Below are 25,678 nucleotides of genomic sequence, written 5' to 3'. Positions count from 1 at the left end.
GTTTTCGCGGTAGTGAGTCTGAAGACGTCTGTGTTCTGGGTTGTTGCGCTGTGTAGTCTGGTAGAAGTTTATCAGCGTTTCAGAGGTTCTTGCTGCCTCCACCATCAGGGCAATGGTGATGGATGCAGCAAGGATCTCTAAATCGTCGGTGAACTTCTACCAGACTGCACAGCGCAACAACCCAGAACACAGACGTCTTCAATTGTAATGTTACTTAACAATTAAAAAAATTACAGTTCTGGTTTTGACGTGGAAACGTCTTTAAAATCGATGCTGGGTGTGGGGAGGCAATCGCGCCCAAATGAGCGACAGTTTCTGTCGAAGTAATTTCAAAACTTCAATAACTCGGTTAAAAATAGACATAGCGCCGCCATCTTAGTCTCGTTTTAAAGAAGAAGGATGAACGTTTGTGCCAGTACCGCTCCGACATTCGTGGCGGCCGGATGTCGCGAACTGCGCACGCGCAAAGTGAACCCACGATTTTCGACTTTCCGGATTCGACACGTGTCCATAAACGGGATCATATCTCAGAGACTAATTATCCGATCCGAGTGAACCAAGTGTTGTTTTGAAGAGGTGTGTATATGTTACAACTCATCCTGGCCTCCAAGTGTGTATCTCAAAAACGTAAAAAGATACGAGGCTGTGAATTTGAAAACGTTTGAAAATTTCCCGATTTTCTTAAAATGTCGCGATATATGAGGGCAAAGTAAAACCAGAATTACAAAAATCGGACACGAATGCGTAGAGCACAAAATTCCAAAGAGAATGACACCGAAAACGGCGGTCCCGGACCCAAAACCAACGCGCAGTACTGCCGCGAATATAGGCAACGTACAACTCAGGCGGCATCTGACGAGCCTGGGTCAAATATAGATTTGCCACTTGCAAGGGGTATTCAAATAATTTCAAAGCCATATATATCCTACTTCTCATACCACTACCCTGTATTCAATAAATGTAAGTTGCAAATGAATTAAACGATTCAAAACAAAAATTTTGTTTAATTTCAATATACTATACACGATTGACGTTTTCACGAAAATAACTTCGGCAGTGTCCGACACTGCCTATCAATTTTTTTAAGACAGAAAAGATAAATTTGTAATACTAAATGAGATAGTAAAGTCTGAAGGTCATTTGCAAGTGTTTATAGAATAACAGATGACCGGTACAGCACGCTTAAAATACAAAATTCATCAAACGTTTAGCCTCAAAACCTTTTGGTAAGACTATTTTTTGTACATATTCTTTCGTGTGAAGATGATACTAAAATATATAAGACTGGTTTCTAAGTTTTCATGGTAATTCTTTGTTTCTGCTGATCCTGTTTTTGGGTGGTGGCACCTAAGTTGGTATGGAAGTCGGCGGCTGGTAGGCGATCTTTTTCTCATTTTATCCGTTCTATCCCAACCTTCCTTCTAGAGGACTAAAAAGGCCTTTTTCTACGTTGCCCATACACAGTTCCGTTTTGCCTCCTTATCCCATAGCTGTGATTGGCCAGTCCCTCTCCATACATACATCCATCCATCCATTTAATACATATCTTACTTCCAATTAACCCATCTACTTACAGAGCACTCTTCACGTGAGCCTTGATAATAGAGACAGCACGTTCCACTGAAACGTCAGCAATGCCAGTAACCAAGAGCAGAAACAAAACAACTGAAATATGTAAAAGTTAAATAAATTTGAAGGTTTAGACTACATTCAGCTTATAAAGATGGGCAACAACTGTGGGGTACTGCTAACATAATGATGAATCAAAAATTTTCTTGGAGCCTATCTGAATAACTTTACATTTTTGGAGGTTATGTGCCACGAAGTTGGTAAAGTAATTAATATAATAAGTTTCTTTGACAACTAAATGAGAAATATTTGAATTGACATGCCTTCTAAAAATAGTTGCTTTGAAAAAATTCTTCTTACAAATTACACATAAAATAACTCTCTCCGAATGATTTAGGTTATACAATCTGAATTCTGTGTATAATTGTTCATGTAATTAACAAGCTTTTTCGCTTCTGAGAAGAATCGAATAGAAACGCTTTCACTAAGGCTGGAAACAGAGAATGTCTTTTACTACATTCTGTAAAATTTAGATGTGGAAACTTGTAAATCCTCCTCCATCAGCATACATATATCTCTCAATCTCTGTGTTTATGTTTCCTGGTGGGACTACTACAGTTTGTGGAACATTTGATTTTAGTAGTAAAAAAATCGTAAACGTTTATGGAATCTCAGGCAGAATATTCGAGAACTTTATTCCACTGTTTTGGTGGACGTTTTAGAAGTGAAACAGAATAGACCCTATAGAATGTATAAAAGTTTTATTTTGCTCGGTATAACTCAGAAAATGGTCAAGATTCGTTAAAAGCCTAGCTACAAATTTTCTCTTCGTCACCACATCCAGGCTGACTTGGAATCTACACAGCATCCTGTACAACGATTACAACTGTTAACTTTTTTAAATAGGTTAAATCAGCAGAACCGTGAAGTTGATAATTCATTGCCACCTGATGCCCTACTGTTCAAATAGGAACTACTAATTTCGGTTTTCGTTGTTTCGTAACATGTACACACACGAACTATGAGAACATGTCCATTATTTTTCCCGTTTGAGTTACCCCTTATTTTCATATTTCTATTGAAACTAATACCAGACCTAGCCCTCACATCACAAACATCAATTAAAGTTGCTCAATTTGATTAATCAACTAGGCCTAAGTAATTACATTGACACATTGATAATTGGACTTACTTGGTCAGTCCGTTCTTGCTGTTATGAAACCAGGTGTGCATTACCGCCTTCACAAAAGCTTTCCACCAATCCCCTGTCGTGAGGTAGTTTAATCCTGTCTTTACCCTCACCACCTTTCCTGTAAATATTACGTATATTCAGATAAAATATAACGGGGCGACTTCCAAGGAAATTGAAAAATCAGTGCTCATGAGACTAGAATCTGAACCGACCAATGAGCTCAAGTCTTGAAAATAATACTGATGACGATGTTCCCGTCTATGTCTAGGTCTCCCAAGTAGACTCTTACCTTCAGTAAATTACAATTTACTATGCATCTCATCTCACATACGTCAGTTTCATGATTTGCACATCTCATCTTTCTTGACTCGTTCATATTAACAATATTTGTTGAAGATTACAAATTATAAGTCTAATTTTTTTTCCATTTTCGTTGTCTTCCTGTCACTTCATAATCCTCTGGAACAAATATAACGTAACAAATATTTTCGACACTGAAGTGGGTTGTTTGTCCCCACGACATCGTGCATTCATTGGTTCGTGAAGAGAATACAGAATACGTATATAGAAGGCAACTGCAAATGTACTAAATAAGTAGTCGCAGACAACCGACAAGTTGTGGTTGTCTTTTGAATAGAGCGAAGGAATAAAAACCCCTCGCCTCTTTCCGTAAGAGATTACTATGGTACGAAATCTGACAGAGGGCCACAACGGATGCCTTATCGCAACCTAAGCAATGGGAAATTTGTTAATATTTAGGACGAAAATTGTGTAACAAACAAAATATCAGGTATTGTATGAAGGCTTCTTTCAGTGACCGTTTGAAATTATGTACCACATCAAAACGCTGTTACCTTAGAGGAGGCACGGAGCGTGAAACGTCATTTAAAGCGAACCGCCCCTAGTATCCATAAAAATTAAAGGTTGACCAAGCGGAAGTAGGAAAGAACCACCCTTCGGATTTTACAACCCCGCCCAGCCAACTTCCCGGATGTTGCGTGCCTAACAGAGTTAACTAACTTTTAATAAGGATACGACTTAAATGAAATTTACCGTGCAGAAAATACAATTTTATCAAGTCTAAAAATAAAATGCAAAACTTGTTGAAATACAGAGGAACCCTAGGTTTTGGGTCTCCTTTTTGAGGTACGCTGAAAAAAGAATTAAACCTCTGAGGAAATGTAACTCACTAAATACAAGCTATTGCTTCATTCCAGGATATAAAATGTTACATATTAAGTACTAAATAGAGTCCTGACTTCAGCGGAATGTATATCTGATCCTGTGAACCAAAAATGTGTAAAATTTCCTTAATAATCGCTAACTTTTTAATACAAAAACAGCAATATAAACAGTATTGTATCATACTCTTGTCCCCTTGAAAACTTAGCGGTGTTAACTTTATGTTCAAATAGCATGTAGTTTTGTTCTGTGCTTTGCTTCGTAGACCTTACGAAAGAAGGAACTATCCCATACCCAGTCCAAAAACGAATCTTTCATAACATGTGCGTTGAAGAATAAGTAATAGTTTGAGAGCCTGATTAATTCTAGAATTGTTTAATGACGCTGTCTGTTATATGGATTGTGTACGGGCTAAAGGAAGGGCTGGTGAATAAAGTATGAATTGAACACGAAGTAGAAGTAAATGGTCCACAACTATTTTAAGATATTTTGCTATTTACATGCAGAAACCGAGAAAACATGCGGAATGGCTAGTCTGTGAGTCAAGATTTAATCTCAGGTTATCCCTAATACGAAGGTGGGTCGTTAATTATTTACATTTGCTTTCGATTATGCTTATGCAACATTGCACTCCTTCGTAACACGTAGACCTATCAAAATACGAATACGTATTAAGTGCAGAAATAGGTCTGTCAGATTCAGTGGCTTCATTGATGGAAACATTTTGTAAAGTTCTGAAGTTGTCCTACAAATTTTTCATTTGTAAGTTGTTTAGTCTAAATATCCATTTTCTACAGATAAGTTTTTACTGCTGTTATTAATAGCCACTTTATCAGAAAAGCCAACCTACTGTAATGGTAACGTTTTATTATTATTTCGAATATTATGTGCATTTTTCTCTGTCATTTTTTATATGGACGATAGTGATCAGACAAGCGCCATACACATATCTTCCTTCGTCATATAACTGATTCGTTCTTTCTTGTTTATTTTCCTTTTAACCCTTCTGTTGAAGTGGTTCTAGGACGACAAGTTTCTTTTCTTTTGGACTATGCTATGAAGTTAAAATACTATTGAAATAAATTGTTACAGACCATCTTTGTATTTTTAATTAGTATGAGTTACTCGTCGCCCGGATGGTGGAGGAAGCTAGGACCTTTGAAACGTTTACCAGATAACGTGGCGTTGCAACTCGCAAATCCTAATCATTCTGTGTTTGTTACATAAAACGAGTGTCGATGTTATATGTTAGGAAGGGAATACCAATGGGAACACAACACAAATCAGATTAATTTATAATATATCACATTGATGAAAACTGAAGTTTTGATAGATTTTTCGCTAGTAGTAAAACGGTAATTTTAATTCAAAATTGCACCCAAAATCGTTTTAAAACAAATGTAAAACGAAGACCTCATTATTTCCTTTCCTTTCCTTTCCTTTCCTTTCCTTTCTTTGTTACATTTTTCTGTAAGGGTATTATATTCTACTTCCTTTATGTAGTATGTCAAATTACGTCGTAACTGAACACTGCCAAGAATTTAAAACGATGTTCACTTGATACCCAAGTGTTGTTATGCCTATTTGTTTACATTAAAAAACGAGATACTGCTTGCTGCAGTTATACCTTTAAAAAGCAAACAACAGGAAGGTTTGTCTTTATTTTTGAGGTACAAAAATGTAGAAAAGAAATTTGATCTGTTTCTCAAAATATTTAACTAAATTTTGTGTTGCTTTATGCAGGCTATGCTTATGTAAAGGATCGGGAAAGAAACACAATATAACTAAAAAAGGAAAGCAAGTGAGGGAGAAGTCCTGAGTGAGTTATTTACTCTCCCAATTTGTATATTCTTCTCTCCCCATTTGTGTCTTTATTCCGTTCTCTCGTGCTTCGTGTCTCATAGGTTCTTCACTGCCTTCTATCGCCCACTCCGTTACGCTGTATCAGGCAGACTGTCAGGTAATCTTTTCTTCCGTACCTCATCTCCTCCCAGGCTTCTCCTATCACCATCTTTCCACCATCTCTAGTCTCGTCCACAACATTTGTCTGCCAGTTTCTGACATCTTTTCTTGTATTCCTCTACGCTCTTTCTTTCCATTACAAGAGGATTCACACCCCCCCCCCCATGTATGGACTCCTTTTTTATCATTTCTTTGTAACTCTTGGAACATTAATCAGTACATTTAGACACAGGAAAAATATTTGATCGTCAGAATGAGCGTGTGACTTACAGTTCTAAAGATCGTACAGATATTTCACTGTAGCTTACCTTCCTATTGCCATAAATTATGTTAATGAGGTTGTCTTCAGTACCAACTCTCTGTATTGTACAGAGTCCTTGAGCGGTTGTTAGGAATTTAACAATAAATTTCTTGCTTTCTTGAAATCAGGAATTTTATAAACATATTTACAGAAACCATCGATTACAATTTACTCTGAGTCAATTTAAATCTGTCGCTACCTTCTACACTCCCTCAAAGATCTGTTTTAATATTATCTTCCCATATAAGCCTCGGTTTTCCAATTGGTCTCTTTCATAGAAGTTTTTTCCAATCAATATGTATGCATATCTGATTTCCTTAATTCGTACCATGTGCCGGATCAATCTCGTATTTTTTTATTTACTTAAACTAGAAATATTATTTCAAGAGTAGGGCCTATAAATTATAAATCTAATCATTGTATAATTTTCTGTAAATTTGTATTACAAGACTTTTCTGTTTTCCCCCAATTTATTTTCTCACACGTTCCTTATTGTCAGTATATTCTCCTTCGTTTCATTTCTCCGTTGACTTCTTCAGGATAAAGATAAGATGTTCGTTACATTTCCCTGGACCAACTTTATAAGCCAAATGTTTTACCAGACTGTACTACAGAGAGAAGCTATCAACGACAAACCTTCCTTATCAGTTCTTATCGGTCCGTCATAAATTATGTTAAATTAAAATATATTTACTTATAAATATACCGTATTGGCTTACTTAGTTGCCAACATTTGAGGCGACACATCATTACACGTACTGGACTCGAGGATCCATCTTCTTGTAATTCACTGGGCCAAAAGAAAGTATAGTTTGCCGGGCAAGGGATTGAAAGCAAATAATATCGCTGTTAAACTGAGAAGTCTGCGACTGGTTACGTCTGTGGGAGATCAAAGTATGAAAAGAAACGAAGTTACCGCGTCAGGAGTATTAAATTACTTCTACATCATTTTGTTGTTCGTCTTTTAATCTTGTCAGGCAAGTTTATCCTACAAGAATTTAAGTTTTCATTCTGATGGTGATAAATTGCAGAGAACTTCCTATATCCTTAAAGATAATGTTACAGAACTATGTGGAATTGGAAAGAATACTATAATTTCTTCTTGAGTTTTTGACTTTTAAGTTTTTTCCTAAATTGAGAAAACGCCACACCGTGTATAGCCGCAAACACGTTTTCAACTATATATCAATTATTTTAACGATGACGTATTTTATTATTGTTAAATATATCTTACTTTTATGTTGTGTTTCTCGGAAACGTCGGAATGTTTTTCCTTCCTACATGCTGCCACAGTTAAATTTCAATTACTCTCCATATTGTTCATGTTGCATGGGTCACTTATCACCATGGCATGGCGTATCCTCAGGTCGGAATGCCTCGATATATGAAAGGTAGCTTTACATACATTAAATAAGCAGTCCATTCAGCCAGCGAGGATTTGACCTCTAGCTTAGGTGTTAGAAGGGAGCTAATAATTCCCCCACAGCAAACGCATTTTACGAAATGTTATATAGTAAATAGTGCTCTTGTGAACACAGTGATAACGTTCGTGTTCCATAAAATGCAGTTAATTCATTGGCTAGCTGAGCATTCTGCTTGTCACGAAGGTCACTGAGTTTGTTAGTTAATTGGTAAGTTATCTTATTGTTCTGGCGGATAGGTCAGGGAGATTGATTATTTAATCTGTCTTTTTCCATCTTTTTTTTCTCTTGTGCCGTCTCTTCCTTACTCCGGTTTTTTCCTCGTTTATTTTCTGTTTATTTTTTATTTTATTATTTTTTATAAAGGCGAACGCAGGATATTCAATTGTCTGTTGGGCCCAAGGCCCTTCTTGTTGTGCTTGAATATTAAATAAATTCAGGAATAAAACATCCTGAAAAGAAGCAGTGTTTATCGTTAGTGGGGCAGATGGTTTTTTTCTCATGTCAATACAAAACCGAATACTAAACATCGACTGAGATTTCCCGTGATATATCATTGTGGTCTGTCTGATATCTTCATGGATAATGGTAACAGTAGCCTTCAGACATAACTTATGGAGCCCGTGTTCCATTTAAATCATCCATCCATGTTGAAATTATGGAATAATTTAAAATTCGTGGTTACATCATTCGAGTGACCCATATTTCTACACAAATGTCACTATTATATGTTTGCAAGGACCAGTCATTGGGCCTAAGCCTCTGTCAGTTTAATTATATTCACAACTCGAGCGCAATGCCCTAAAAATCCGTTTTAATGTTATTTTTCCATCTGCTTATAGATTTCCCAACCAGTATTTTACGTCAAGTTTCCACAAAAAATATTTAACAAATTTCCTGTTATACTATTCTTTCTGCATGCCACACCCATCTCATCATCCTTCATTCGATCAGTCTAAAAATATTTAGGTAAAATTACAAATTGTGAAGCTCTTATCAGTTCGATTTTACACACCCTCAATCTGTATTCCAGTCCCTCTTTAAGAGATAGGGAGATAAAAAATTCTGAACGTGACTGTTTCCTATTACAGTGTTTTTATAAATGCTGTACAAAATCAAACAAGCATCTGTCTCTTTGCCGGTTAATGCACAGCATGCACTGCGATAGCCGTAAATTCATCTCCAAGTGCTTGAAAGAAGAACGTAATAAGAGACTTTAGCAGGTTATGCGGGATTGCGTAAAGTAAAAAAAAAGAAGAAGAAGATACTGAACATTGCTTTGTGTAGTTGACTTAACGTGCAGATATTTCAGGATGAGTGGTTAACTTTATTAAACAGAATTAAGGATTCTTAATGTATCATCCATTCACTGATATTTCAGCGGGAGGTAAAAAATGAAACGGGTGTATTCTAAGCATACTAGCTGTCAAGTGTAGACTTTACTGCTAGAAGACTAGCAAATATAGTCTCAGATGTTGGTGATGGCCTTCTGAGTCGTAACGCCGTGTGGTCTTGCAGGTAGATACCAACGTTTCGGTGGAATATACTGTCCCCATCTTGGCGGCTGGGATTCTACCGCAGTGACGATAGAGACAGTGCGTTCCTCCAAAAATTTGGCATCCACCTACAAGCCCACGACCCAAAAGGCTGACATCGTCATCACATTCGTGAGAACATCATCACTTGTAGTCTGATAAAAGATCGTGAAATACTAAGATAAAGTATATACAGGCATACCTCGGAGATATTGCGGTTTCTGTTCCAGACCACCACAATAAAGCGAGTCACACGAATTTTTTGGTTTTCCAGTGCATATAAAAGTTATGTTTACACTATACTGTAGTCTATTAACTGTGAAATATCATTATACCTAAAAAAAATAATGCGAGAACATTGCGAGAATTATCAAAATGTGACACAGAGACACGGAGTGAGCACATGCTATTGGAAAAATGACACCGATAGACAGGGTTGCCACAAACTTTTAATTTGTAAAGAAAAACCGCAATATCTGCGAAGCGCAATAAGATGAGGTATGCTTGTGGTCGTGTACCTTCCGTTGTACACGTAATAAGTGTTACTAACAACATACAAGCTTTTTAAATTTTATATTGCGTGAACTGACTTAAATTAAAGGACATCAAAATTTACTTTACTTCAAACATAAAAATCAAAGATTTTAATTGACACATGAGTTTAGATGAAAGCTGGAAGTCCTTCCACAAAGAGTATACGATATAAAGTAATTTTAGTTACACAAATATGAGGCTATTCTCGGGTTTCGAGTTTTGCTGCCTGCGATTCATCTCCACTAATGATAATGATGATTCCCCTGTAATAAAGGCAGATTGATGATGAGACCAGAGGCTAGGCCTTGTGAAAGGCAAGTGGTGTAAGACCGTCTAAATACTACAATGGCTATTGTTTGGCTTTAATACATAGAAAAGGAGGCATTTATGTGGAGGCCTCTGTGGGTCTACGATTCATACGCATAGAGCCTGCATACGCTCATGCAAACATCCTCTGAGTTGACATCTGCGTATAGAAATTTTTTCTGCAACTAGAACAACCGCTCCTTCGGAGCGCTTGCTCTAGAGTCCTTGTCGTTCTCTCTCGAAAATTTCGCGTTTTTCGTCTGTCGGTTTCTGTTGATATTTAATACTTCGTTTTTCAGCGTGTTTTTTTACGTGTGTTGTTAATATGATCTCTTTTATCAATGTAAGTCTTCTTTCGCTTTTCTTTATTTGTTAAATAAGTCTGATGTTGTAGTTATTTACGTCGCTGTTCAGAGCTCAACTGTTCTTCGTCAGTCAACGTATCTTCTGTTAACTCTCTTATTGATATGTTACTTCATGATGGCCCTTGCGTGTCACAAAAGACGTAAGAAAGGGGTGAGACATATAAATAGTTGCGGGAAGTGCAACAATAAGCTCTGATGTCAGTAGCAAAACGTACTGACAGAGTAGCAACACATTTGACGGAAAATGTCATGGCTGTATAATGAATTCTTCTCCAGCTACACGCCATATCAGGCGGTTTAATGGAGAAAACACCAGCGTCTCAAAATACATCTTTGTCCCTGTCCTCAGGGTACTGAAGTTGTAGGAGACGGTTCTCAGAACGTTGGTGTTTTCGCCATTAAACCACGTGACTCAGCTGATAGCACTAGAAGAATTCAATATACTCAGTTGTCGTGAAAGCCTCCGCTCATATGTCATGGCTATAGTGAAGCCAGAACAGTCTGGCGTGTTGACCTGGTGCCTTTCTGAGTCCTGGGATGTCACACTGGCTCTTATTTGTAAAATTAGTGATGTCTCATATTGACAGTGTGTCCTAAGGGCAAGGGTGGTTGTGAGCCCTTGCATAAAATATTATACAGATAGTTTGTTCCTCTAAGGTGAGACGACTACATTCGGCTCTGGAGATTTGACGGAGAAAACTTCGAGGTGGGTGCGCATGCGTGTGGGGAGGTTTTGTCGGCTTAGAAGGGGGGCTGATTCGGGGAGACTTCTTCTCTTTTGTTAGAAATAGTGTAATTAACGACCCTGTGTGGCACGTATGTGTTGTAATGATGTTTCGAGTTTGTTAACCTGTATTAAGAAAGTAAATGGTTTTGTTTATAATTTTATACTCCTGTGTCCTCAAGTTTGTTTTCCTTAAGAGGGTGTTACACCCTTCTTCAGGGGCGTTGGCCAAGTGGACCAGCGACACATAGAACTGGAAATTCTCTCCCATTCAACTGTTGTTGAAAAGGGGAGAGTGGATCACACCTCTGGTCAATGTGGGCAAGTAGTTCACTGATACATTAAGGTCATATTTTTATTTAGCTTTCAAACTGTACAATGAAATTTGCTTAATAAAATTTGTCTTTTAAACAAAGAATTAATTCCAATTAATTTTATGAACACAGTAGTAGTAACAAAGTTATGTTTCAAACAAACATGGAAAATAAAAGTTGTCACTCATGATCCTAAATGCAGAATCGTGAGATAAATAATGGTTCTGACTTTTGTCAACACAGAACTAAAAATACGTGAATCTTTCTTCTTTATATAAATGCTGAACTCTCAAATTTCTCGGACATTATGCTTTATCCACCTCATAAAACTTTTAATTGCCTGAAGGCTTTAAGATAATCTTCCTCAACCTTTATCACTTTACTTTCCAGATCCCTCATTTTCTCAACAAGCCTCAGAGTGTTGCGTATTGCTAGTCTGTCCTTCTTCACTCGTCCTGTCCTTATCATCTGAATTACACCATGCTTCAGCCTGCATTCAGTACAATAAATGTAAATAAATTACTCTGAATAAACCAATGACAAGACTCCTCAGGTTGCAAGAAGTGTTTGCTGGCCATAAATTTAAGTTCACTGCTTGTTAGAAAATTATGGCTTTAGAGATATTTTTATAGGATACATAATACAAACAAAAAATTGGGTATTTCATTTGTCTTGCAAAGCAGGAATTTATTTTATGAAAAACAAACTCAAAACATTCTGACACTTAATCCGCATTCTTTCCTGAACACAATCCATTGCTTGTTAGAAACCAATTCATTTGTAGCATTTAAGTAGACCAACGTCTTTGAAATGAATTATACCTTGATCTGAATTTCAGGCTCTTTGGCACTTTGGTTTTGCCAGTAGGAGTTGAATATCACAAAAACTACGAGACACGTCTGGATCTGAGTGACTGATATACTAATAATTGCAAATCTTATTAAATGTACAGTTTTAAGAATTATGAATAAGACAAATGTCATACTGAGACAGCAAACACATTCCACTCTGTACAGTACCAGAACACACAAATTCTCTTAACAACATGGAGTGAAGGATTCCCAGCATTTGCTGGTCCAAGATAGTGAAGGGGACATTATTTAACGCTAGGAAACAAGAAAATTTAACACAGGAAGAAACATTCATGCTTCAGACACCACGGGAACAATAAATGTGGCGATGAAGCACGGACTTCAGAATATTCAATAATACTTTTAACTTACATTCTTCAGCTCTCGTGTTTGTGACCTTAATTTCTATTCTTCTATATCCAAGGCTACGAGATCTGCTCAGGCTTCTTCCACCAAACTCTTGCACCCAGAAGAATCTTTTTCCAATGACTCAACTTTCGCCTAACACATACAATAAACAATGATCCCATTATAAAATCTTAGATTAAATCTAAAATATTTTGGTTGTGTTGGGGAAAGGGTACTAGTAAATACTGTATTTATAAGAAATTTTCTAAAAAATGATGTTGCTAAGCTCTGGCCCATTCGCAGACAAGAGATAATAATAAAATGAAAGGGACTGTGGATGCATTTATTTTGTGATTTTTGTGTCACATGTACACGACTACTTAGAATTTCAGTCTGTAAAGCAATACTGTGCGTGTTTAATGAAGTTTTATGCATCTGGTCATCGGCCATAAAATTATGTTTTCATATTTCTTTTAAGTTGTTATATTACCTGGTAAACTAACTGCACATAAAAAGCAAGTGACCACAAAAAAATAACACTTAACCTTCAGAGTGGAATACTCTTCCCTTAGCTGGAACAACTCTCTCTCTTCCATAGTTTGACCTTGGGTGGAAGAGGTCTCTCCTGGAGACTGCCGGCGCATATCAATTACTGAAAGAGAGAGAAACAAGTGGTATTTTACATAGGAACAAGATTTTCAGCAATTAATTTAGAACATTTTGAAGTGACAATTCTTGCAGAAAATGGTGTCCTTATAAAAAATTGTCATTTTAATTAAGCCTTAATTGACAAGAACAGAACATGAAAAATGATGGAATTGGAATATTACAGTGACATGAAAGAATCTGATATAATTAGTGTCTATTCAAACTTCCAACGCTGTGCTAGTATAAACCATGGCAACTACCCTCCTAAACTAGAAAAATTCATTGAACGTAATTACTTAACACTACAATTGCTTCCACTAGCCTTGTAGTTCTCTGCTATTCAATGGATACCATGGTTCCTTCTCCTGGAATAAATCAGCCAGGACATGAAGCTGATAACCCACCTCCTAGGAACGTGTGCTTAATTAAACAAACTTTATAATAATTTATAATAAAACCGACAGTAATAACAACCATTTATATTTTTATACCAGCAGTATTGTTCACATTTACATAACGTTGTATGTCATGCCTTCACTCAACATTGTTAACTTATATGTAATAAGAGATTAAAAATTGACCACGGTTCCGGAAAATCTGACGTAAATACGCAAACGCAGTAGCGTGAAGTGCGATGCGCCTTTATTTGTATAAATAAATGTTTGTAGAACCTAAACCGTTTGCGATATGTAAAATCTGAAAACAGATATGGAAAGCTTAAGAGGTAATACGTATTTCGTACGCAATATGTCCCGATCCATCTCTTACGGTTTTCGAGAGGCGGGCGCTTAACCCGCCAGATGCATTGAAAATTGTGCACATTGGTTCATTAAAATTACAATAAATGTATAAACAATTATAACTACAACAAAAAACATTACAGATTCTTAAAGGTCTTTATTTACTGATCATTTTACATATAGGTTACATTACCCTTACTCTTACCATTCCTGAGTAATGAACATTTAAAGGTGACTCGGCTATGGCTAACGCTGTTTTGATGACGTCATTTCTTGACGACGACGGGGAATCACGTATTTTAGTATTAGAAAGAAGACAAATACGGGCAGAGAGTTTTTTCTGAACAGGTTTAGGCTTATTTCGTTTAAATATGTAAATGTTAGGTTTGCATGTAACATGTAATGCGCATGGCTAAACAGCCTCTTATGTGACGTCGTCTTATTTATACGCCGTAGTATAGCAATGATATATTTCCATCCGCTTTTATCCTCAGCACTAGATGAAAGTGAGTGGTTATCTTCACGTCCCGGCCCTCTTACCTCCGGGGGGACAATAATCTCTGCCCCTGAAGGGAATATAACATCGGTCGCCGTGAAATTATAAGTTACTGGTCTGTATATAATTTCAATGTGAAATACGTACATTTAATTCCATATACTATGAGAATCTTGTGTTTACAAACATGATTCTCCCATGCATAAATGATATTTTGTACGAGTGTCAGTTTTACCTCTCTGTCCTTTCGTTTAATTTTATTTCTTCTGTTTATTTCTTTCATTTCCTTCTGTTAGTTTACCCCTTCTCTTTGCGATATTTCTTATACCTTTCTGCGTTATGGCAGTGTTTTTCAATCGTCCTTATTTTATTTTTCGCACAAAAAATATAACACAAACAGCAAACGCAGATCTCTACCCTCCCCCTTCCATCACAAAACACAATCACACGTTCTTCTCTGGCGATGGACGTTTCAAAATAAGAAATAAGAGCACACAAAGAATAAACAGAAATCATATAGAGATATATAAATGTTTACATACAAATCTACAAGACATCTGCTTCCTTTCTCAGCCACTCTTCCGACCGATGAAACCAAATTTCCTCGTATGTACCAGAACCTCCCTTCTACCCCCAGCACGAATACTCATTTCTGCACACCTTGACGTTGTAGAGGTTTGTGGAATAACTAAGAATATTTTGAAGTATCTGTTACGTCGCTTTTCCTCGTTATGCAGTACCCAAATTGTTTAATGGCGCGTCTTGTTGTAGGCTTACTTTTTAACCCATCATCCGTGTCTATGCGCCTCTACCGTATTTTACCACTGTTTTAAATCTTATTTTGTATGATTTAATATATGTACTGCTGCCCTTTATTTAATTTATGTATGCGCCTAGGTATAGGCTAATGAAAATTAATTTCTGACTCTGCACAGTGTTACATCTATATTATGATTTGTGTACTTTCAACATTAAAGCTTATGAGATTTATATGAAATCGAAGATAACTGATTTAAAACTTTGTGTAGGTCTGCTCTTCTGAATACACTTTTCCACCTTTTCCCATTCGAAAAAACAGCCAAAATATATGGCGGTCAACTGAGAGATAATAAATTAACAGCAGAAATACTGGAGACACATTCTGTATGAAAAATCGTGGGGCAGGGAAAAGACACACTTAGCTAAACTGTTTTGTTAGTTTTCTTCGCTTGTGCTTTGACCTACATTTTTTAAATGTAATGTGACAAGTGTAGTCAATCATTTATTTATAGTGAAAAGAACCGAATCAAGTAACCTACATGAAAATAAATGTCTAATTCCATTGCCAAGAAGCATAATTCATCCGAATATCTCTTCCATAATAGCCATAACGTAATATATGATACCTGCATATGAAATTCACACACACAACATTGCAAATACATTTAAATTAATTAACTCGGACATTAATAATAATAATAATAATAATAATCATCATCATCATCATCATCATCATCATCACTGGACCAACTCCATCGTGATTGGTCCTTCAAACAGGCTATCTCGATTGAGTTTTTGTGTTGTCTTCCTCATCACTTCAAGTCAATGCTGGGATAGTTTCTTTAAAACAGGCCACGACGTTTCTTCCACGTCCTTTCTAGTTTATCATTCGCATTCATTTTACAATATTCCATTCATGCCCCGGCTACATTATTTCCAGGAAAAAGACCCCTGTTGGATAGGAGGCTTAGTGTATGCCACAGAAATCTGGCCATGGTGGCACACAAAGGAATCCGTACTCAGCCCGGGATTCGAATACCGTTCCTCCACGTCCAACCTGTGGCCAATAACTTTACTGAGCCATCTTGAACTTCATAGTAAATACAACATATTAATTGTTACTTTTCTGCGAATGGTTTTGAGACTTTCCAGATTTACCAGTAATTAACAGTAATTAAACATGAAATTTTTATTGTGTTATCTAATACTCCGAGAAACTTTATACTGTTCTGGGTTATATTTAAGAGCCTGTTATAGGTTCTATCTCTTTCGCGCCGTTTTCTATATGCTATTTGTAAGAGAGGATTAAAATCTAGTAGCATTAACATAGAGCGAACGCACCGAAATCGTTATGATTTACATAAATTTTCCAGCTTATTAGTATTAATCGGCTGCGTATTGCTAAGGTATCGTCTGTTCTCCCTGTATAGGTTTCATATGTCTATTCAGGTTAATTCTGTAATAGTGCCTTAAAATAGACCATTGCCGTTTCTGTTTCATAGTTTATGATTTGTAATCACATCATTCCTCATTCGGCATTATGCAACCATAGAAGTCAACACATTTTCGTTAAGTAAACCGGAAGTATGTATAATTTGTTCATGTACATTATATACATAGAGATTACATAAAATGTATTTACCGATGTTTGTTCTCTTCCTATTTTACTTTTCATTGTCTCTTCATCTCCATCTTTTTCCTTTTGTTTCTCTTCCTTAAGTTCTCCTTATTCAGTTTTTTCTTCTCGTTGTCTTCTTTTTTCTTTTCTGACATAAACTTCTTTTTCATATCTAATTTATTCACATGTTCTGCGACTTAGCCTCGTTATATAATTTTTCCCCATTATTACCATGATCTCTTTCCCCTCCTCCTCATTCATCGTGTTCTTTCTTTTGTCATTTCTAGTGTTTCCGCATTCTCCTGTTTCATATTTTTATCATTATCAGCTACTACTTCTATTCTGGTTTTCTTCTTTCCTTCCTATATTCTCCATCGTTGTCCATCATCATATGGTCGTCATCTTTTTCTCACACCTGTACGTATGCACTCTATTCAGATTCCTGGGGTGTTGCCGTGTGACGAGAAATACATAATTTTCGGATTCTAAAATGTACTTACAGAATCTGAAAGGGCATTAAGTAAACACACGCGCTGCATATGAAACAATTTTAACAGACGTGTGAGACCGAACGCGCTGTTCTGTATCACGTAAGGTTAACTGGAAATGCATGTCCTCCATACATTGTCGAAGTCAGTGAATAGCTGGATGAGTGCTTTGGGGTTGCTCTGAGTTCGTTAATTTCCCAGCTAGAGTGTTAACAAGAGGCCATGTCAAGCCAACCCGTTCGTCTTACGTAATTTATCATTCACTGGAGTGAAAGAAGGGTGGTCTACTCTAGAGGAGACTAAAGCACTTTGCCCTGATGTACCAGGATCGACGTCACAAACACAGTATTTGAAAGGGGTGAGGAACAGACTGCGGGAAAAAAGCAATTGTGGGTGGGGTGGATTTAGTTCGGCTGATCAATTAAGATTTCAGTATACACATTTCAAATATAAAGGTTTACAAATTCCTGTATATTAATTTTCTCCTATAATCCATTTTGTTTATAGTGATATTGCCAAGCACATGAGTGTAATGGTAATAGTTAATATCCGTTTCGAACCAAGATCTTTTAACATTACTAACATTGGTCCTCCTTTAAGGTCACCCCATTCTGATCCAAGTTAAGAAAACATGTCTTCTTAACATTCGTTTTTAGACTATTCCCCATTATATGTAACATAACTTTAATTCACTTTCTTTCTGATACACAGTTTACTTGTTCTTCCACCGTTCGTTAAATTACTCTCTAGTTACTCAGATGGTAGAAGAAGCAGCGTGATGTATTTCTCAGTGTTACCGACGTATTAACCTAGAATAACTTTGGACAACTAAGATAAATCTCAGTCAGAACAGACGGCGCATCCTTAAAGATTTGAAGTGGAGAAGTCCTTAATATAAAATACAAAACGAATTCCTGAACTAACTTCCTCAGTCTGATAACGAACGAAAATACTAATTTTTTTTTACTCATGGAGTCATCTAGTTGCTAATCTGTTCATTCATCGGCGATAAAATAACAGGAGGTAAGGAATTCACTTATAAGCGTGGTTATTTAATTCCCAAGTTTTCGCTTGTATTTCGACCCATTTATCATATATTTAAGCATTTCTTCTTTTTCCCATTCAGTTATCTTACTGTTGTTTCTTGAGTCCAATTATTTATCCATCCTCCCTTCTATCCAGTCATCCGTTCACGCTTGTTTCCGTCCAACCATGAATTTATCTCCAACTAACTAACCCGTTACCTCCGTCCAACAATCCAACCGTTCTTTGTTCCATTCAAAATTTCACTTTTCTCCGTCCGTCTGTGGACAATTAATGATGGTTTGGTGGTTCTGGTAGCTAAGACGGCTATATGGTGGTTTTTATTATGTTGTAACACAACTGCGCCCTCTTTTCCCTAGTCGGTTCTTTAATTATTTTTTCTACAATTTTTGGTAAAGAATAGTTGTATTTACAATCTACTATCGACCGTCTTTTCTTAAACCACCCATCTTTGCATAAGCAAAGCAAGATAATAATGCGCAATTAGAAAACTTTCATGACAGCCCTTCAAGATCTATGACAATGCGTCTCTTGGTTTCTCAGCAGCCTGTACGCCATTGTTTTCGGTGATTCAAAGGTGGTGGTTGGTAGAAGAAACGTGAACTTGCGCAGTTAACTGTACCATGGATACCATCTTTTTGCAGGATGTATAGTGAGGAGTTGCCGTCAAGAGATTGTGCGAAGTAGGTATAGAACTACTACACACGGTAAGTGTAACACCACTCAATCAAGCACAATGCGTCATTGCTTCCCGCCTTCATATGAGACACTTCGTCTCCCCCTTTTTGCCTCTGGTTCGTATGCAACATCTTCATTCAAAAAACAGCGCAAATTACTCCATGGTACAGTCTCTTCTTTGAACCGTTGATAGCTATTCAGCAGGTCAAGAATTTTCGTAGACGATTGATTGATTAATTGATTCTTGGGTGTATTAGAATATGACTTTTAAACTTCAGAAGTTAGGTCAGATGGCTTTATATTAGACAATAAGGAATTATTAATTATGGTATGAAGTGGAATATATCGGTCGTGGCCTGTTATGTGCATTATTACGGCGCTTACCGGAACTATCTGTGGAAATTACGAAAAGTTTTATCATATTCCGGTCCTGCAATTAAATCGGGGACCTCACATTTATGAAGCAGGAGTATTATGGCACAACTGCAATATTCGATGGATATTTATGTAAATTAAACTACTCTTTCATTCATGACCTGAAACTAATACAGCATGAACGTTATGGTCAGTATGTTTTGACTTTAATGGGTGTGAAATTTATCATGTGTCTATTGTGGACAGGTACTATATTCATATTAAATACTTTCTTCTTTTCTTCCTAGAGTCAGTACATTCAACTCCAAGTTTAAATTCATAACTTCATACATTTACACATATTTAGAAGATATTAATAGGGATATGAAGCTGGACTAATAAGTTTGGCATAAAGCAGTCCTAGTGAAACAAATTGAGTAACGAATTTACAAGATAACCTCTCTGGAAGAATTTCCTTTCGACATTGTCCGTTGTCCGAATCTTTCTATATAGAATAAGCAGGAGTTGGTGATCATTCGGTGTTAACGTTTTTCGGGCATTATGGGGTAATATTTATGACTGGCAATTTACAAGAAAGTGTTCGAATAACTTTGGACTTTCTGAATGCTGTCTTTTCTACCTACTCTATGAGGCTTTTTGTTTCAACCTGCAGTTGTAGACAGACTGAGCCTCTGAAACATCGTAATGTGCTATTTTGTTATTCAGGCAATGAACTACACCAAAATAAATGTATCTAATATAATATTAGACCAATGTCGAAAACTGATAGACACATACCTACTCAGTAAAGTTCTGTTGTTAATTCGAAGATTTTTCATCCTGCTTTTCCCATAAAGCCAGCGATTTAATTCTATAATTCTATAATTAAGACCGTATATGTGTTTAGTTAATTTTAGTACTGTATTTTCTATCTGTGCTTTCATTTTACAAACTCTCTCTCTCTCTCTCTCTCTCTCTCTCTCTCTCTCTCTCTGCCTTTAAGATTTTCTGATCGAAGTATGTGCTAAATATTTATTCGATCTCATCCTTATTGTTTTTATTAATCTGATACTAATTGGTGAAATTACATCTTAAGAGGATCCTTATTTTACAACTCACTACAATCCCACCAAATATATTTCTACCGTTCTTTATAAGCTTCTTTCTTAATGTTCATATTTAGGATGAATTCATATTTTCATCTGCGTAGCTTTCTCTCATTTCCTTTTCCTTTCTTTCTTTTCTTATTTATCAATTTCATGTCACTTCCTGCCGTGCACATTAATTTATGAAGTGTAATCTTACGTCGCAGCTAATACTGATGCCTGTTTGTTGAAACGTTTGGTACTCGGTTAAAATCTTGGTTGGTTGGCTCTCGGGAGTGATATTTGTCATGCGGTACCATCAAGGGTTAAAACAAAGAGAGTACGTTTGTAATAGCCCACGACCACGACCGCTTCCTTGTTATTCTATCAAAGTAATCAACGCTAAATACCCTCTGTAATTGATACAGCATCTTTAAATAAACCAAATTCGTCCTCACCCTTCCCCCAAACCCTCACCACCTCTAATACTTTTTTTTACGTTTTTTCGTTAACATAAGCTTTTAGATTCTGATCAATGTTTTTTTTCTCTTTGTGTCGTTACAATGGAAGCAAAAGAATTAATTCAAAGCTGGTGGAAATCCAAACTAAACTATTCAGATCCGCCTCAGTGAAACTTTGTAATGCTTTAATACTTCTGCTTTCATTCTGGTTCTCTGGTCTGAACCTTACGGACATGTGCGTTTTCTCTCACTTTAAATCAAAATTGCTTAACTTTTCCACGCGACGCCTTACTCAAATATAGCGTAGCGAATCATTTTACGTCGTATGACCTATTTCTATGAAGCTGTTTGTTATTGCAAGCAGGTAATATGTGTTGTCTTAATTTAAAGTAGAGAACCCAAAATTTTGTACTGGCTGATTGTTTTCCCCATACACGTTACACAGTCTGTGTATTTAATCCTTGCTTATATAATTACCCTAATAATATCTGGTGAAGATCAGGCTACAGATAATGAAGTCCCTCGTCATGTAATTTTTTCAACCTTTTTCTCTTTATTGGCCCAAATACTCCGCTCAGCCCATTTTTCTCAAACATCCCTAGTGAATAATAGTTTCCTTAGTATTTACATGTATTTTTGTTTGGAGTAGTTTCTTAGACTATTTTATTCTCGAAGATTATCACATTTCTTGGTGCCATTTGTATACTGTTGTGTGTCTAGCATCAGTGATTCAGAATTTATGGAGGGAATATATATGGAACCATGTGAATAGATAATATTAAATAATAATTATGATTTAAACAAGCGCTTAAATATCCTTATATTCGTAGGGATTTAAGCTCTAGAAAGAGAGAAAGTTATTTATAGAGCAGGTCTGATAATATTTCAGACTTGTCAGTGACAGATAACACATTTCTAGTTGAAACTACAAGAACCTCATGTCCGAAATATACACACATTGGACCGGAATGGGTCACATTTGGTGGACAGTTATCATTGTGTTATTTTTACATGTGTCTCTGAATATTTGCTTCGTTGTTTTGATGTTTTGCGTAAACTGGAAGACAAACCTTTTGAAGAACAACGATTCATATAGTTCCATTTGACCGAATAACTCAAGATACCGTAACGGGACGCTGTCTTGTCGTTCTTTTTATTTTATTATCGAAAGGAAAAACTGTCTAGAGCCATAAGAAGAGTGAGCGTGTGATACTGCATATCACATATAAAGATAAATGCATTGGTGTAATATTATACATGCCTCTCCACTTATAAGATAAGGACATTATTGCGTGTGACTCCTAGCATGAGTGGCGTCGTAGTGCTGAAGTTGGTCCTCAGGGAGAGGCGGGATGTCATAACAACCCCTGATATCGCGACGAAGATTAGGGAGGGGGCACCGCTTCGCTCAAAAGACATGCCTTTCTTATACACTGGAGGACTACATACCATTGCCACATTTATGAGTGTTACCCAATATGAGAGCCCTGTCGGCGTTGTTCAGTCACTTCTTAATTTCGTTATTAAAATGTAGCTGCAGTTTTAAAAATTTAGTGCGTGAGACACTTGTTGCAGAATGGAGTCGCCATTGCTGACTTAAGTCTGTGTAAGTATTCTTGTTTAGACCCAAGAGACAGGAAGTAAGATGACGATGATACAACTGTGTAACGAGGATTTCGTCATACGTAGGATGACATCGGGTGTCGTGATCAAGTGGTTAGCATCCATGTTTCGTATTCGATAGTCCCCGGTTTATTTCTCTTGGTCTTCCTCGGTGTTTCCAAGCATATGTGTGTGCGATAGGCTATTGACGGGGCTTTTTAGTCTCTCGTTGAGCGATTATTAACACCTCAAGTAGTAGATGTACTTTGTTCCTTGGACTTCGTAGGTGTGGTGTTCCGAGGTATGGGGCAACAGAAGATCTGTAGGTCGTTGGATACGTCGCGGGAACCAAGGAAGTGTCTCGCCTTTTTGGTTTTATGAAACCGCAAGAACGCATAAGAATTTACTAATCGTTAAATCATGTTATCTACTTCAGTGTCTTTACCGAAATCCGTCACGCGTTAAAGGACAAATGCGTCGTTTGTGTCATGCATAAAAAATAAGTTCTGGCCGTGGCTACTCTGGTAGCAAGAAATGCGAACGATGTATATGAGATATTTTCATATTTAATTTCCTTAAAAAAGAATGTTTTATAAATTGTGTTCATTTAATGTTGTTTGCTAAGATAATGCTGAAATAAACTGTTTTGCTGTTAAACGCAGAGGCTTATTCCCGTCAACTTCGACAGGTCATACGCTAGTTTAGTATCAGTATAACGTGCCAACAATCCTTCATTTGCCGTAATTATTTCTTCAACTATCAATCACTATTATTAGATACGTTCATTCTAGTCCTGTTATCATTTTATCTACTTTCGTGGACGTTGTCCGTTTATAATAAACTTACTAGAAAATTATGGTCACAGTTCTTGAAATGTTAGGGTGTAACAGGGTACTTCTTGGGTAGCTGAAAGTCGCTCATCTTGTCAACTCGAATGTTAATTTCCTCTGCGAGATCTGATTGTTTCATGGCGGTGAGTATGATGGTGTAGTTCTTCTGGGTTTTGGCGCCGTGTAGACTCATTGATATATGCTAACGTTTCGGAGAAACATACTGTCCCTATATTCAGGGTCGGAATATATAAAAGAGTCTACAAAACATAGAATAACAGCGTCATCGCTAATTCCTATGTTCACAAAAGTTTAGCATTGTGTACTATTCTGACTCAGTTGAAATTAACTCCAAAAATCCCTTGATGTCCCATAGGCTGAGTAACTATGCTTCAAACAGCAGTAACAAGTAACAGAGTGGGTACAGGAATTAGAATTGAGAGTATTCAGGCTACAGAACCATACATTTCCCCTACAATTTCATGCTAACCCGCATCTCTTTTGTTCCACTTAGGTGTACTTCGTATGGCTTTACCTGAACCGTTTTACATGTGATGTCCTTATTGGGTAGCTGTCATTGTGTGCTTACCCGATTTTAATGTCCGTTGCAAACAAATCCTGCTTCTACTGTTGACAGAGAACCACATAAACTACAACTTCATCGGCCAGAACTTGAAGAGTTTCCACTGTAAGCCGCTTACGTTAGTCCGGTGTAGACATCCCCACTTGGTCAAGGACCGTCGGCGTGGAAAATACTGGCCCGCGGCCGGAACGTTGACAAACTATGAAGCTTATGACTGCCTTTATCTCTGTTGCCAGAGTTCGAATCCCTTTAAAGTAATAAAGAGTCGCTCGTCTGGAAGGTCGTGTGTACGAAGCAAATTCGACCATGAAATGGCGTAACACCTTGTTTGCTCCTTCAAGCAGTGAGATTCAAGCTGACAGTACGGTGCGATGCTTCAAATCATGGGCGTCGAAAGCTGAAATACGTTCATGAGGTGCCCACAAGTCTTCGTATGTTTCTTTTTCTTTTCCGTCCCGTCTTATTATCCTCTTCTTTCCCTGCACCCGTCTTTCGTCAAGTTATGTTTTTTCGAAATCAATTATTGCAGCGTTTCTAAAATTGATTTTCTTTATCAGTTTCTTTCACTTTACGATATTTTTGTTAATTAGTTTACCTTTCTGCTGTTCCTTCTAGTCTTCTTTGCAACAGTATTGTCATTAGTTTAGTTTAATTTGTTATTTGTCTTTCATTTCTGTTTGGTTTAATTAGGCAGTTGTTTCTTTTTTTACTACTTTCTACAACATTTTCATTGGTATTTCTATGAATCTTTCTCTGACATGTACAAGACCATTAATTCGCCAGTTTCCGTGCTTCTTTAATCCTGCGTTTTTGTCACATTTTCATCAGTTCGTTTTATTTCCTTTATTGACACGTTATCGTTACTTTTTTTCCCCATATTACAGTTCTACCTTAAGTCCAGCCACGTTGTTATCACATTTAATCTTTCTATTCCTGGCATAAAACAGTTGCACAAACCTTAGTTTGCTAAAATATGTTAATTTATGTTTATCATTCGCTAATGAATAATATATTTTTAATTGTGATTGGTGGATACTGACTGGAATAATACATGTCATGTTCAGAAGCGGCGAGCTGTGTCCGCAAGAGCGATTTACGGCCACGTGGAACTTAGGATAGTCGGGTATCTCTCGAGACGTACGGAGAAATGGCAGTTTCCGGCTCTCTTCAGAGATTTGAAATGCAGAGTGGAGCCCTCCGTTCACCTCCTCGTCTTTATCGACGAGCGAGGAGGCGTGGAGGCTGAGTATAGGACCTACATGTGGGGTTCTGCTGAGGGAAATCTCGGCGGCAGGGTGGAGGAGGTGCAATCACTATAGCGATGCACTGCCATCTCTTGTTTATTATCTTATCTTAAAATTGACTTTACCGTTCATTTTATCTTTATATCATCCTATTTTGCTTAATTCTAATGCTCTTTATTATTGGAAAATTTTATAAATTTTCCGCGTCTTTCACTGTCATGTTTTTCTTCCCTGTTTTCTGTATGCAAGAATAATCTAAAGAATGTTGTAAGGAAATCTGAGACCCCTGGTAAATCTGATTATTTGAAGCTATCTTTACCCAGTATTTTAGATGTACTGTGCCATTTATGAATTGTTTATACACTGTTTGCACAAAATATAGGATATGAGTATACACAAAGAATAACATGTATATAATTCCTTCCACATGTTTAACTTTTGATA

The 25,678-nt window shown here is 36.9% G+C and overlaps 1 protein-coding gene across 8 annotated transcripts in view; it reads left to right on the top strand.

Annotated features, from left to right (window-relative positions):
• The window catches only part of LOC110839727 (kin of IRRE-like protein 2), a 577,271-nt gene that overhangs the window by 359,201 nt on the left and 192,392 nt on the right, over positions 1–25,678 (top strand). For 3 of the 8 annotated variants that reach the window (XR_002546605.2, XM_022084194.2, XM_022084201.2), the window contains exon 2: positions 19,042–19,104. The exons of the other annotated variants lie outside the window; for them this stretch is intronic. Coding sequence is in view for 2 of the 3 variants with exons in the window: in XM_022084194.2 (XP_021939886.1) it covers positions 19,042–19,104 (63 nt within the window). In the remaining variant the exon portion in view is untranslated. The remainder of the gene's footprint in view (positions 1–19,041; positions 19,105–25,678) is intronic. 8 annotated transcript variants of the gene reach the window in all.

Source organism: Zootermopsis nevadensis, unplaced genomic scaffold (assembly GCF_977971745.1).
Source record: "Zootermopsis nevadensis isolate Lab colony 2312 unplaced genomic scaffold, Znev_1.0 Znev_ptg000022l, whole genome shotgun sequence".
Classification (NCBI taxonomy): Eukaryota; Metazoa; Arthropoda; class Insecta; order Blattodea; family Termopsidae; genus Zootermopsis; species Zootermopsis nevadensis.
This window is presented reverse-complemented; position numbering and strand designations above follow the sequence as displayed.